This window comes from Sceloporus undulatus, chromosome 9 (genome assembly GCF_019175285.1).
Source record: "Sceloporus undulatus isolate JIND9_A2432 ecotype Alabama chromosome 9, SceUnd_v1.1, whole genome shotgun sequence".
NCBI lineage: Eukaryota > Metazoa > Chordata > Lepidosauria > Squamata > Phrynosomatidae > Sceloporus > Sceloporus undulatus.
In genome coordinates, this window is record NC_056530.1 from 30361621 (window position 1) to 30377776 (window position 16156).

Sequence of the window (16156 nt, forward strand, 5' to 3'; positions counted from 1 at the left end):
CCAACAAAGCCAACTTAGCAGGAGGCATTCCAATGATGTCTAAGTATACTGGTCCCTGGATATGGCTTTTTTTGGACCTTCACACAGCTAAAGACAGGAAACAAGTGCTTCACAACACATGTTCAGACTCAAGGAGATGCATTTTAGAGGGAAAAAACTACAGTACTTTCAAGGAAGTATCCATGCTACCCTTACCTACAACCACCCTGAGAGCCAAGCCTAGCCATCAGATAATATTGTCTAAAGTGAACCAGAGAAGAGCCCTGTTGATTCATAGTGTTGGAAGAGACTTCAATGGCCATCAAAACACCTGCCATGCAGGAATACACAATCCATGCACCTGACAGATGGCCAATAGTCCAAGCCCTCATCGCTACGTATGGGAGACCAAATGCTTCTTGAGCCCAATATTCTGTTCCTCGGGTAGCAATGCAGAAGCTCCAGAAAGATGTCAACAAACAGGACATGGGCACAACCATGTTACCCAGCATCAGGTAATGAGAATGTGTTCTCAGGCTGGGAAGAAAATCCAGTGGAACCAACCCACCCAGAAAACCCCTTCTGTAAGAGGGCAGCCGGAATGAAATAATGTAAGATCAAGTGCCCCACTAGACCCCCAGGAACAGACCTGAACGCATCTGACCTAAGACACCAAGTAGGATGAAGCCCTGGAAGTCCCACCAGGTAGAAACTAAGAATCCTACCTCACATCCTGAGAAACTACTGACAATCATTGCTGACCATATTGGACCAGTGCACCAGTATAATGCCTTAACTGTAAGGCAGCTGTCAAGGTTATTCTTTTAAAAATCACATACATACACACATTGCTGCAGCAACTTCAGTGCCAGGACGGGATGACGGATGCCCATCACTCCGTGTGACCCTGCATCTCCATCCCTGCAGTCAGAAGGACCAAAAGGCTAGGGCCTTTTGCAACCAAGTCCCCATGGCAACCCAGTGGGGAATAATCGCTGCAAAGCCCGGAGCTGTGGATCTGACAGCCGCAAGCCAAAACGGGAAGCTTCTTGCAGAGGGAAGAGGTCACCGGCAGCCTCACTCTTGGGTTTACTGAATGAACAAATTGTTCAGAGTAGTTGTGCTTCGTTTTGCTCTCTCTTTGCAAACAAGGAGTTGCCATGCTCCAACTCTCCGGGAGGCTTCCTGCTCCTGTCCTTGGCTTCTCTACTGGTCTGTTTCCCACAAGGAACCCCTTGTTGTCTCAGCAGACCTGCCCTGTCCCTGGAGTTTGGGAAAGAGCGGCTCCAAAGGAGTCCCAAGCCAACCGAGGCTAAACTGCCCAAGAAGATCTGAGAACCTTTCCATCCAGGCAATGCTGAAGAATGCTATCTGAGGCTGAGTTTGGCCCACTGCAAGGCATAAAAAACAATACAGGTCCAGTCTGAATTCATTGCTACCAGAACTTCACCATCTTTCCTCATTTCAACCCAGAAGACTGTCCACAACAACAACCCAGCTGAAGAACTCAGCCAAAGGCTTCCAACAGATTGGACACCAAACCCAACCACTTTGTATGGGTTAGGAGAAGTAGCACTCAATCCACTTCAGCTCACTGTCATAGGAACCTTATTGCAACTCCTCACCCTTGGGTATCCATGCCAGGCTCTAGGTCCAGAGTACCAAAGCTAAAACAGCTCCATGCCAACCTTTTCTGGCAACCTGATGTCCCTCAAGTGACCAGGCCCCTCTCTCAACTACTGAGCTCCATAGCTGAACAACTGGATCTACTCTCAGAGAAGGGTGGCTGCGCCATGACCCAATGTGTCCAACTTGGATGACTGGCTCAGGAGGTGACAAGTACTAACCCTTTGCCCTCGCCTACTTCACCAGCTTCTCTGTGTCACCTATTGACTAATGCGACTCCATTAGTTTCACAGGGTTTTCTTAGGCAAGGGATGCTCAGAGATGGTTCTGCTGGTTCCTTCCTCCGAAACGTAGCCTACAGCAGAGGTTCTCAACCTTTGATCCTCCAACTGTTTTGGACTTCAGCATCCAGAAGCCTTTTTCAGCATGGCCCATGATGAGGGCATCTGGGGGATGAAGTAAAAAACATATGGAGGACCAGAGGTTGAGAACTACTGGCCTACAGTACCGTGGCATTTGTTGGTGGTCTCCCATGTAGTAAAGGTAAAATGAGCCATGAACTGCAATGCATTCAAGACTCTACTCCCCATTGTACATCTGTATTTTCTCAATACAGCCATCTGATGGCTATGTGACATTATCTGCATCTTACCAGTAAGAAGGGAAAACCGAAGCAGATACAAAGTAGTAGGGTCTTGGAAGGCCAGTGTTCCTGGACAGAACGCATATATCTACCCATCAGCGTTTCCTTCTGCTCACACTAACACAGACCCAAAATTTTATCAGTACAAGGGGGAATTTAAGATGCCTCCTAAAGGCCTCTGGCACTGGCAAGGAGCCTTTAAATGCAGTCTGGATCCTGCCAGCGACTTCAAATGGGACAGTGGCCTGAAAGCAGGCCAAGTAATGCAGCACTGTCGCACAAGGGACTCTCCCTTTATTTTCACTGTTACGGCTTCTTTTCGTGGCTTGCTCAGTTAAAGTAAGGACCCCAAACATGTGCGATACATAACATATAGGCTTGTTACAATGCTGGCTTCTAGATCCTGCTGAGATTTTAACAGTGGGGAAATCAGCACTGGGAGCACCAAGGCGAAAGTCAATCATCCTGATTTTAACCACTAATCGTCTGAGGCTTCCCAGTGGTTTTCAAGGAAGGGCACAAAAGCAATGGCCACCCCCTGCATTTTGTCCGCTAGCCGCGCAGAATGAAAAGTGCGACAGACAAAGCCTCTGAGAAACACTCTGCGTTTAAGGGCACCGGGGAATTAAAAAGCCACTGCGTCCTCCTGGGCCACATCAAAAGGAGGACATTAACCCTAACAGTCGATTCACCAGACAGTGTCAAAAAGCTGAGGTCCACACATTGCAAACCCAAGTATTTCTTGGCCAATGTATGCACAGGGACTTGGCCTCACATCAGTGTGAACCGATTTGCAACTTTAAGGTAGGCCGCCCCAACCCTGCTTCCAAAGAGTTGCTGTTTTCCTTCAAGTTGTTTTTTTTCCTTTGGCCTTCCTCTGAGGCTGAGAGACTCACACAAGTGGGTTTCCAGGGCCAAGTGGGGATTTGAACCCTGTTTCCAGAACTGTCGTCCAATGCTCAAACCATTACAACGCTCTGGCTCTCACCCACATGTTGCAAGTGGCACAGAACCTGGCACCCTGATCATTTCAACTTGATTTGTGTGCTATTTGTTTTAAAGTGGGTCTGGTCTTCTTGGTAGCTGGAAACTGTTTGGAAAGCAACTGGGAGTCTTTCACAACTTCTCTAAGGGCCTTCTACATCCAACCCTTCCCTGTCCATCTACAGCCAAAATAGGCAATTGAAGAAGGCTGGGAAGAGGTGATGCAGCCCCACAGGAGACCTTGGAGGGTCATAACACCACAGTACCCTGCAGAATTACTTTAAATGGCCCTCAAATGTCCTCTGAGGACATAGGGGGATTTTCACTATGATTTTAAGTCCATGAGAGGCCTATTTTAACAATAGGAAGTTACTACACAGATGGCCCTCTACATTTGCAGCTTTGACATTTGTGGATTTGATTAATACATTCTGTCTAGGAATCTCTAGGTCATCCAACACAACTCTGCTAGAAGTTGACCATAGAGTCGTTGCTGGAGAACCTAGACGTTCCTAGAGAAAACACTTCCCTAGGCGTCTGTAGGTCCTCCAGCGTGATTCTGTGAACATTATCTGGTTGATCATGCACTGGAGGGCCTGGAGATTCCTAGAGAAGTGTTCTCTTAGGTAACAGGGGTTCTACACCCCCAACCTTAGCAAATGTGGAAGGACCACTATGGTCACTTTTCCTGAGCCCAAAATAGCCCTGGACGTGGTGAAAATGCCCCCATGCTTTCTCAAGGGCATTTAGAGGGGATACTTTTTTTGGAAAAAGTATAAACATATATATATATATATATATATATATAAAGAGAGAGAGAGAGAGAGAGAGAGAACATGGAGGACTGGACAATACTAACAGTCATGGAAGCTATTGGTGGCCCATGGGCCACAATCCGTCCACTCCTGATATCCAGCCAGTCTCTCCTCTTTTCTGTCTGCCTCTTCCAAACTGTTTTTACATGTGTGACTGCGCACACACACCCCTCACAAACACTGCTCCCCAGCAAAACCGGTGGAAGCAGAGAACAAGCACGCCGTGTATTTTTAATTGGGATTTTTAGCACAAGCCATCCCCAAGGCTCAAGAGTTGGGTCAGGGGAAGTTCAACGTGACACACACACAGGCCTTTTCTGGTTGACTCTCTCCTCCACTACGAGCTGGAAATTTGGACACATCCCTGAGGATATGCTTTGGAGACCTATTTCCGCATCACAGCTAAAACTGGTTTGAGACGTCTCATCCTCCCACAGCCACTTCACTGCAAACAGGAGCAATCCACCTGATCTGCATAATTCCTTCCAAGGAGTAGGAGGAGTTGCTTTCGTGGCCCAAGGCCATGAAATGAGACTGGATAACACATCAGAGCTTCCATGATTAGGGTCATCTTACCTTTAATTGCTAGCTGCAGGGGCAAACAGACAGAAGGACTATTGCCCTCATAGTCCTCTTGGCACCTCCAAGGGAGAAGAGTGTTTTACTGCTCTCTGGTGTAGACAGGATGCTCTGCTACAACAAGGCAAGGCTTCCGTTCTGTGCCATCCAACCTCAAATCTAACCCTCGGTTCACTGGCCCACCACAAGCCAGAAACTACTGAACTATCCATAAACCTCCTAACTATCTATTATGTCAGCAATCTGCAGCTTTGACTTTGGAGGATTTGACTATTTGTGGTTTTGGTTAATATGTTCTCTCCATTGAGGCCCCCTTGTCGTGGTGGAGATGCTTGCGTACCCTAATGAAATTGTGAGCTATGCTGGCGGTGGTATAATAGCCACTGGTAGGGCCTCCCATGCCAGACAGGTGACAACCAAAGGGTCTGACCAAGAGTGCCAAAGGGCAGGATGGGCTCTCTAGCCTTAGGGCAACCATCCTAGGAGAATGAAAACTCTAATCCCAAACCCGGGCAGATGGTGCTTTATCTAACTCTGTAAGTCAATCATCTAAGAGAAGGAAACCCTAATCAAACCTACGACCCGAGGACCTCACTGCCACCATCCATGCTTGTCAAGGCCTCAACAGCCGAACCTCTGGTTTTAAGGGTGAGGCCAGTTCAGTGCACGCTGCGCTCCATCAGAAAAACCCATTGCACAGGCTCGAAGGATATACCCAACTTCCAAAAAAGCCCTGTAGAGATAGGCGAGGGACGAAACGGCAGGTGTAAAGATGCACTGGAAGCTGCGGATCCAACCCTGCATGCAAGCAGTAAAGGACTTTGGTCGCTTGAGACTGACCCGAGGGATGACAGTCTTGTTCTCTCTAGGAATATCTAGGTCCTCCAGAGCAACTCTACCGGAAGCTGGCCATTTGCGTGCTGGAGATGTTCCTAGAGGAAACATGGTCTCCAGAGTCATAGTCCAGCACTCGAACCACTTACACCATGGTTTCCAAACCTCCAGTCATGCTAAGGTGAAGGGCACCGAGAAAAGTGATCGTCTTACATGAAAACCCTGGACCAAGGTGTTGGGAAGGCATGCATCTCCAAACGCTATTGGACTGAAACTTCCTTCAGACCCTAGCCCTCACAGCTGTTGGTGAGGGGTGCTGGGAACTGCAGTCCAACAACACCTGGAGGGCTACAGAAACATGACACAGCTTCCTTCAAAACCGCACAGTCCCTCCTGAGGAGGGCCATAAGGAAACTCTACACATGGGTTGGTACACTAGGAAGCAATTTCTGGAAGAGAGAGAAATGAGTACTCCCTGTTGATAGCAAAGAGTAAGAACGCGGGGAGGATGGAGCGGGACCGAGATTAATGAGACAAATCCCATTTACCTACAAGAGTGCAGAAGATGGGGTTCAGTAGGATTGCACACAATGTCCTGTTAAATGGCTCCATCGGGGCGAGGGTGCCAGGGAGAGTCCTGCACAGAAAGAGCCAAAAGCCAACTTTAAAACAATCCCTTCCACTTTGTATGCGCTCTGCGGCTCCCAGCAAAATTTAACCCACCCTTTTAAGGATGTGTATCTTTGTGTTGCATGATAAAGAGGCCAGCTTTTGTTCCTTTGCCAAGGCAGGCATGCGGCCTCTTGATTCACGGTATCCTTCAAGGACAGGACCAGACCGGGAAGAAGCAAAGGGGCTTTAAAGCAGCAGGGTCGATGTCCTGGCCAGGAGAACACTTCAAAAACCGACCCGTTTCCATAAGGAAGACTGGTTTGATTCTTGTTCCTGAACATATAAAAGCTGCCTTATCACATCCATTGTGCCCAGCCTTCTTCCGCCTGGTGATCTGGCATCTCAGCAGCTGTGGAAATGCCAAAAAGGCATCGCTTTAGATCTGCAAACTGCAACTCTCGGGCATCCCTTTCATGGGCTCCAGGTTTTCACTTCAAAAGCATGTTTTCACCCCAAAATGCCTCCAAGTATCTTCAGGGGAACATGAGGACATGTTCAGCTCATGGAAGTCGTTGGCTGAGTTCTTCACAGCCTTGCTCCCCAATTTTAGTAAGTTTTCCTGACACAAAACATGGAAGACCTCTGAGAAATTCAGTATTCTCTACCTATATATGAGCCTGTGGCTTCAAAAAGGAAGGAGAAAGACTGGATTCTAAGGAAACATCTTCTTTCAGTTGCAAATGGACATTAAATTCCCTTGACTTTGAAAATCTACTAGCGACTGCATGGCCAAAGGGAGAAGTGCCAGCCTGCAGACAGTCCTCCAAACCACCTGAACTAAGACCAGAAACAGAAAATGCAGGCCTATGACTAACTTCTTCAATTTCTTTCTCCTGTTTGCCTGATGGAGAAACCAGTGTGACTTCGAAAGCTTGCAACATGTAATTGTGCATTTTGGTTGTCCCTATAACGGTATCGTTGTTTGGATGTTAGCAGATTTACTATATGACCAACACAGCTACCCCTAGAAGTTTTTTAGGAACTACTGAGAGGGAAGGAGACATGGCCGGCTGATTTGTTAATAGGCCCACTGAGTTGGCGCAGCAAAAGGAACCGCTGCCAAGCGAGTTTGGCTGGGCATTCATACAACACCATGGAAATAGCCGCATCACAGAAACACCTTTCAGAGCACACAAAAATCCACTACGGCCTTTAGAAGACGAGGATGGCGTCAGCCTATTCCGTGTTAAAAGAATGTGACGTGGGAAGTGGACTTCCAGGAAACCTGCCTCCCACCCAGAAAGACACCCGAGCCACTTTAAATACGTCCTCTGCCGCCTTTCCAGAGAGCACTCCAGGACACTGCCCTCTGGTACTCTGACACCTCTTGGCATTTCCTTCGCCAGAGAAAAATCTGCTCTGCGAAGGCACTGCGGGGCTCAAGAAGGCGCAGGCAGCACACATTAGCTTCCACATGAAACTCCCCCACTGGGCTTCCCGTTTTCGGTATTCATCTAGCTTCCTCTTCGGCTTAGCTACTCAAATCTCACACACCCCTGACTCTGTCTGTTTGACTGGATTCCTTCCCCAATTGCAGGTTAATCATTTCAGAGGCTGATCATTTTACTTTAACCCTGAAAGGAAACTGTCTCCCCCAGACAGCTCAAAGGTCCACTCTTTCCCACTTTAAGCCCCCGCTCTTTATCTCTCAAGTGTTGGCTGCTGTTGTTGTTTAAAGACTGCAAATGGAAGAGTGTGGTCCAATGTGTTTTATGCAAGTCAAGTCCCCATGTTGCTTTGTCTTGTGGAACCTTAAACACCAACATGCTTTATTGGGCACAGGTTTCCAAGCCCTCCAAGCCCACTATGTCAGATGTATCTTCTTGTTAGGCCCTTTTGTAACAACAGCTGGCTCTCCACATTTGCGGCTTTGACTTTTGCAGATTCGAAGATTCACCGATTTGATTTGTATGTTCTCTCTAGGAATCTTTAGGTCCTCCAGCATGACTCTATTGTCAACCCCTACCAAAAGTCACACTGGAGCACCTAGAGATTCCTAGAGGGAACACTTCTCTAGGCATCTGTAGGTCTTCCAGTGCATTTTCATGGTCAACCTCTGGCAGATCTTAACCACAGAAATGCTCTGGGGGACCTAGAGATTCATACAGAAGACTTCTCTAGGCATTTGTAGGTCCTCCCGCAATATTTCATGGTCAACTTCTGGCAGATCTTGATAACAAAATTGCTCTGGAGGACCTAGAGATTCCCACAGAGGTGTTCTCTCAGGTTTAAAAAAAAGACAGTGTTTTTTATTTGCATTCCTGTGCCCCTAACCCCAGCAAATGTGTAGGATCCACAGTAAATGGAGATTATGACTATGAGACTATGAGATGCCAGTCACCTCTTTGCCCAGGACTAAAATCAGATACACCAGTTGGTGCCCAGTGTCAGAGAAATGAATTATTCCCTGGCTCACGACCAAACATGTCAATACCTAAAGAAGAACCACAAAGCCACATCCCTGTGCTGATGGAAATGAGTCTTCTGTAACAGCAAATCACTGGGTTCAGAAAGAGAGGTTCTCAGAAGTAGGGCACCTAAGAGAGCGCACAGCTCCTTATGAGATAGGCCAGCCCCAAAGTGGGGCAAACTGTGGCAGGCATGGACCAAACCAGCACATGCTTTAAAATATTGCTCTGACCTAAAAATTAATTTTGATATGGCACCAGTAATACTAACATAGTGCTTTTAGTCATTCACTTCCGAGAGAGAGAAAGAAAGAAAGAGAGAGAGAGAGAGAGAGAGAGAGAACCACATCCCATGTTGAAGGAGATTCATCTAGGACCATAAAGAAGGAATTTTACAAGACAAACAGAAACTGAAGGTTTTGGCTTACCCTTCCTTTTCACAGGCCAAGAACATACCTCCGTGTGATGGTACCTTTCCACTATAGAAAACCTGCAGTTATGATTTACTCTTGCCACATCCCAAGCCACTTATGATAGTCAGCCTTCTGTATCTATGGATTCAACCATCCACACCTTGAAAATACCCCTCAACACACTAAAAATCTCAAAAGGCAGGTTTGAGCACTTGGACTAAGAATCTGGAAACCAGGGTCCGAATCCCAGCTCGGCCATGTAAAAACTCAAACCTCCTCTGAATAAATGTTGCCAAGAAAACCCCATGATAGGGTTGCCTTAAGTTGGAAGTGATGCACACAAACCTTGATTCCACCATTTTAAGTAAGGTACAACACTGTAGTGCACCACTGTATATAATGGGACTTGAGTATCCACAGAGTCTGGTATCCGCAGGGGCTCCTGGAACCAAACTCCGGCGGATACCAAAAGACCACTGTACTAATCCTTCTGGAGTGCAGTATGGATTGCCAAGAACTTCAAACAGGTACGGCTTTTAAAAATTGGTCCTTAGGACCTCACCCCTATTAAAACACCAAGCTTTACTGCTGTAAGTAAGTGCATCCTCCCACTCTTTGCCCCTCAACTACTACTATTTGGTGGCCTATCCCCTTCTCGAAAGCACCAGCCGAGACACAGCCACTGCAATTGATATACTGCTTTCCCATTTACACTTTCACAGGGGAAAGCCCTCCTCTGCGGCTTTGTCTAACGCATTTCAAAGGCCATGCACATCAGTGGCCATTTCCATGTCACATGGCAGTGAATTCCTTAAACAAACCGTGTTTTCCGCTCTTGTATGACTAGACCCTTTGCCAAACAATTCCTTTGAAGAAACAATGAGAGGCAAAGAAGAATATATACATATATATATATATATATCTCACAGTCTTCCTCACATGGTGCTGAACCACATCACAGACAGTCAACGGTACCATTGGCTGAATGAAGTAGTCAGCCTTCCTTATCCACAGATTTTTTTATCCATGGATTCAAGCATCCACGGATTGAAAATATTCCAAAGAAAGTATAAATTCCAAAGAGCAAAGTTTGATTTTCCATTTCATACAAGGGAACACTTTGCTATGCCAATGTCATTAATGCAGTAGTCTTCTGGGCATTTTAGACTCCCAGAATCCCTGATCATTTGGGCAAGCCTCTGGGAGTTGAAGTCCAAAACATTAGGAGAGCCAAAGGTTGAGAACCACTGCTTTAACAGGACTTGAGCATCCATGGATTTTGTTTTCCATGGAGGATCCTGGACCCAAAGCGGATAACAAAAGCCCACCGTAAAGCGAGTTGAAATCCAACTCATCTGGAGGGCAGTGCACCAGGGAAGTTTCCAAATCAAATGCTCTGTCTCTGGCATGGAAAACTGACTGCAAACTGATGGAGCACTTCAGCACTTTGCATTTCTGTACCACTTCATAGTGAACTAAGCACTCTCTAGGTGGTTTGCAATATGTTAGCCAGCAACACCTGTAGAAACAATCATTCAAGCATTAGTAACACATGTTAAGAGGGCTGTTGAAACTGAGGGGCAATGTGAAATGCATATGAACATATCCCCACAATGACATGATACCAAAAAAAGGACTACATATAGACCTCAGTATTACATAGTACTCTTCTCAAAGCATGCAAAACCGAAGCAGGCCTTAATCTTCTGACACTTTTTGGCCGGTATGTTGAAATGTTTCTCTAGTCGCTTCATCTAAACAGGAACAAAATCCAAATGAGCCGAACTGCAGGGCGGGGTGGCAAGTTTCCATCTGCGGAGAAAAAGCAATGCTTGACGCTTTTGAAAACCAAAAGAAAAGGTTAACAGCTACCATCTAGGAAGAATCAGTAATGTCTATAATCTACACCGTTGCTATACTTTAGTAAACACCGCAAACAACGTAAAGATCGGGTAATGGCTGTAATTTCAAACTGATATAAACACTAGAAATAAAAAGTGCGTTTGACGCCTTCCACGATGGCGTCTCTTTAAAGTATGTTTTTGCCCTGTGTGTCCAGAGACGTAGACTGACGCGACGCAAGGTGTTTGGATTAGGGCCAGACAACCAGAGTCCCAAGATGATTTCCATCCTATCCAGCAACTGTGGGTCGAGATGTGTTTGCCGCACGTTTAAAAAAGCCCAGTCCTGCATCCTCCAGCAGCCACCGCTTCTTCCGGCCCTTGAATAGAAATGACACAACTCTGTACAGACGCACAACAGCACACAATTCTTGGGTTGAAGAATTAGTCAGCTCCCGGGAAGCGGCGCAGTCAAGAATAGGAACCCTGTGCCCTGGTTGAAAAAGTTGTCCATGTTCACCACTGAAAGGAAAAAGCCGGTGACTCCATTTTCCAATCATAGGAGTATTGCTCAACTAAAACGGAGACACGTTGTCCCTTTTTGCCAACAACCCCCCAAACACAAGCACTGTCCGCCAGCATCGAGGATCACGACAAAAAACATGACCCCCTCCTGCAATTTTGCAGGCATCCCAAACCCCAAAATGTTTCTAAAGGTGCGCAGTGGAAGGAAGGAGATGGTAAAGGGTTCTGAAATGGCACAAAATGCTTGTTTAGTCCAATAAGCGAAAGCACAGTTGTCGTCGACACAGTCTTGGCTACAACAACACTTAGCAACTCTGCTAAGAAAACAGGCTGGAGAAACGCGTCTAAGAGAGAAGCTATGGAGAAGTTTCCTGCTCCTTTCTTCAGGGCAGGTCAAGGTTTTATGGGCAACCATTTTAGTCCCCAAAACCGCATGGAGGTACTACAAAAGGGACAGATTGCCTTTCCCTTTCTAAGTATTTCATTCTTAATAGGAAGATGGATTTGGGGTCTAAGGAAGGTAACACACTGAAGTGGTCACAACAGATCAAATTTAGCTTCAGGTGTACAATGGTTCCTCCACTTTCGATGGGGTTAAGGGCACGGGACCTCCATGGATGTAATAAGCACTCTCTGCCGGACACTGACCACCGAATTGCGCTGGAGGATCTACAGATGCCCAGTGGACTGTTCTCTCTAGGAATCTCTAGGTCCTTCATGTTTGGTTAAAGTTGACCACAGAGTTGTGCTGGAGCGCACAGAGAGAACATATTAATCAAATCTGTGAATGATCAAATACGCCCAAGTCAAAGCCGCAAATGTGGAGGGACGAATGTACCTAGTCAGAATGCACCATGTCTTAAGTTCTACCTCTGCAAACTCTCAAGGTGACTTAGGCGGGATACAGACCGGCAAAACGTAGCGTGGCGGTGGCAGTAGGGTTAGGGAGCGCGCACCATTCAGATGCTCCCTAACCCTAGTACATACTGGCGGCAGCAAAATGGCGGCACCCTGTCTACACGGGCGCCACCATTTTGACGCAACGGATGCTTAGCATCCCGACGTCATAAGGACACCACGAGTGCGCCATTGGCGCACTGGAATATCCTTATGGCACCGCAAGGAGGACCCACTTTTGCGGGTCCTTTTTGCTGCACGAGGGAGCTGCATGGTTGCCCGCTGCGAAGCAAGGCGCCGGCAGACCATCCTTTTTGGGCGGTCTGTATAGTGCCTTATATATATACACACATCATAAAGACCTAATAACACTGTAGGCAGCCTGAAAGAGAAACAGGAATAAGATCAAATGCAAGAGCCACAACCAAATACTGCCAATTGCACACCAACCAGACTCAGCAACAGCAGAAAAGACTACAAAACCCACGTCTATTTAAAACTAGCTTGAATTTTTGAGCAGGATGAGGTTTCCAGGCTTACAAGGGGAGTTTTCCATATCTCCAACGCAATGAAAGCTTTAAGCGAACCACTATCGGAAGCCGTTACGACAGGGGTGGGCAAGCTGTGGCCTTAGAGGTATTGAAGCACTGCGATGCCCATCAGCCCTAGCCAGCGTCGCCAGTCAAAACGGATGATGGGAGTTGCAGCAGAAGAACTCCTGGAGGTCCAAAGCTTGCCAATCTCAGCTTTCTGATCTATGAAGTACTTGGTACACGTATTTAAAGGGTGAAAATGCTATTATGCTAACTAGGGATGCAGGAGTCTTCTGACACCCCAGTAAATGAAACCCCCAACTGCCCTGAAATTGAGGGGGAAATACAGTGTTTTGATGTACCTCCGTCAGTGCCAAAGGAAACCATCCCTTTTCAATGGCTGGTTACACAGCCCCAGCCTCAAATGAAAATCTTGCACCGACTGTAAAATAGTAGCACGGTCCCTGACATATCTATGTAGTAAAACATTGCATCTAAGCGCAGGTGAGTTGCACCAAGGCAGGCAGGGCACCCCATACCCTCCTCTCCTGAAAACGTTGAAACGAACACAGTCTGAAGTAATAATGCGGTCTGTGGCATCTCTAGGCTCTTGTTTTCAAAGGGGAAGGAAAAGTTGTGATGTGTAACTGTTACAGAAGACGTTTCACAGAGAGGTTGCCTTCTACCCCAAATAAACCCCAGCGGATTAAGGATGTCTCAGGCTCTCTGATATGGGAGGATGGCAAACAGTCCCTTTGCCCATGTGTCAGGGACTGGTGCCATATTTGTACCCATTCAGTACAATGGTTTCCTTCCTGGAAACTCACCAAGGGTCAGGAGACCAAAAGTGGTCCAGAGGCCATCACTTGCGGTCCAAAGGGCATCATGACCATGGCGCCAATGCCACACATCATAAAACTAAAGAAGCACTACAGAATAGTACTTTTGAGGATCTTAGAGCGAAAGGATGCGACTTTACATCTGGGAGGGAAGCCAAAGTCCACAGCTGGGCAAAACCTTTCATCGGGGTCAACCCCAAAGTCACAAAAGTAGGGCTCCGAGGAAAGTTGGCCATATTTGTGTAACTGTGGTTCCTGTTTTCCCTTATGGGATGGCCAGGATATTCTTGGGAGGGGGAGCATTTGCACACACAGAATTAGGCTATAAATGCCCCCCCAAAAAAATGAGGGGAGGGCTCCCTTCTTCCTAATCTCTTGCATATATATTTATATATGCATACATACATACACAGGACAAGTGCATATAACCAACCTTGTAGTAGGAAACCATGAGCAATAAGCCAAACATGACAGGAATCCCCTCTTTAGCATCACCCCAACATGCCCCCTTCCCTAATATACCTATTTCCCCTTCTTCCCCCCAACTCTTACAGGCCTTTTGGTGTCCCTTTGAAGGAGGCAAAAACACTACCAAATAAGAGAGAAGAGGTGTATCATCATCCTCAGCATCATCCCACAGGCCCCCTTCCTCTCCTGGCCCTGATAGAGACACTCTCTTCTGCTTTGGTCAGGCCCCACCTGGAATACTGTGTCCAGTTCTGGACACCACAATTCAAAAAGGACATTGAGAAACTGGAGCCATGTCTCCAAAGGAGGCAGACTAAAACGGTGAAGGGTCTGCAAACCATGAAGCCCTATGAGTAAGGCCTTAAGGAGCTGGGGATGTTTAGCCTGGAGAAGAGAAGGCTAAGAGGTGATATGGGAGCCCTGTTTAAATATTTGAAGGGATGTCATATTGAGGAGGGAGCAAGCTTGTTTTCGGCTGCTCCAGAGACTAGGACCCAATGGAGCAATGGATGCAAGCTTCAGGAAAAGAGATTCCACCTCAACATTAGGAGGAACGTCCTGAGAGTAAGGGCTGTTTGATGATGGAAGATCTTGCCTTGGAGTCTTTCTTCCTTGGAGGGCCATCTGTCAATGGGGATGCTTGGATGGAGACTTCCTGCATGGCAGAATAGGGTTGCAATGGGTGACCATTGGGGTGTCTTCCAACCCTATGACTCCTATCCCTCTGTGCCCCGCAGTCCTTAGGCAGGCAGGCAGGCAGGCCTTTCGGTTCCCACCTGACCCAGGTGAGGCCCTGCTCTGTTAATGGAGGAGGGCCAGAGACACAGGTGAAGGAGGAGGAGGAGGAGGGGGGCTGAGAGGCCCTCTTCACCTCTGCCTCCCCCTCTGCTCCCAGAGACACATTTTAAAGAGGGGAAACCCTGCAGGGCCTGCCAAAACCAAGGGGGGCAGCACTTGCCCATTCTGACCCATGCAGGGAAGCGCTGGAGAAGACTAGTCCATAGAGAAGCCAGACACGGGGCTTCCATCCTCAGTGCTTCCCTCTGGGCAGGTATTCTGCAAGGTCTCCTTTGGGGCAAGTCATGCCCAAGGCTTCCCTCCCCGCCTGGTTCCTTAGGGCATCTCCCTCCGGAGCGCCTCCTCCAAGGACCTCTCTCTCTCTCTCTCGGGGCTGGAGGCGGCGGCGGAGGCTACTCACACCTCGAGGATGCGGTCCCCCTTCCGGACGCCGGCCCTCTCGGCGGCTCCTCCTCCCAGGACGGCCGAGACGTGCTGCAGCGGCGCGTAGAGCTCCCCGTTGATGCTGCGCAGCTGCCCGCCTTCGCTGACTTGGCCCCGGACGTTGAAGCCGTAGCCGGACTCCGACTTCACGATGCGGACCACGCGCGGGCCCTGGACGGCAGCCGAGGGAGCGCCGCCGACCGCAGGCGCCGACGACGACGACGAGGACACCGAGCCCGAACCGCCTCCGCCGCCCCCTCCGCCCCTCAAGGGCCCCGGCAGCACCGACCGCGGAGGCAGGCCCTCGCTCGCCTCGTCCGCCATCTTGGCGCGGAGAGGAAGAGGAGGACGACGACGACGACGCCGCGGCTCCCCTCCGAGGCCCTCGCGCCCGGTCACGCGACCGGCCACGCCCCCTGGCCTCGCCTCCTCCTCTTCCTCACGCCGGCTTCCGTAGCCGCCGCCGCTACTCACGCCTCAGCGCATGCGCCTGTGACGTCACCTCCCTCGCCCAGCCCCTCTTCCGCGGCGCAAGGGCTCACGGGAGATGTAGTCGGGTTGGGATAGAACGGCTGCTGCACGCGCATGCGCGCTCAGACCAGTGCGAGGAAGTGTGTGTTCACATAGAAATAAATGCCTATATGTGTGTGTGTGTGTATGCCTAGTAGCATCATACCTATGTATATATAGTATCATATATATACATATATATGCCTAGTACAATATATATATTTATATATATGCCTAGTACTGTACAATATATATATATACTGTATATATATATATGCCTAGTAGCATCATATATGTGTGTGTGTGTGTATGCCTAGTAGCCTCATACCTATGTATATATAGTATCATATATATACATATATATGCCTA

At 48.1% G+C, this 16156-nt stretch overlaps 1 protein-coding gene across 2 annotated transcripts in view; it reads right to left on the reverse strand.

Moving 5' to 3' along the window:
- SNX27 (sorting nexin 27) overlaps positions 1–15707 on the reverse strand; it is a 30453-nt gene extending 14746 nt beyond the window's left edge. Inside the window, exon 1 of one of the 2 annotated variants that reach the window (XM_042439592.1) lies at positions 15255–15707. In XM_042439592.1, coding sequence (XP_042295526.1) covers positions 15255–15601 — 347 coding nt within the window. In that variant the 5' untranslated portion in view covers positions 15602–15707. The remainder of the gene's footprint in view (positions 1–15254) is intronic. The other variant, XM_042439593.1, reaches the window with a different exon arrangement.
- Positions 15708–16156: the final 449 nt, after the last annotated feature.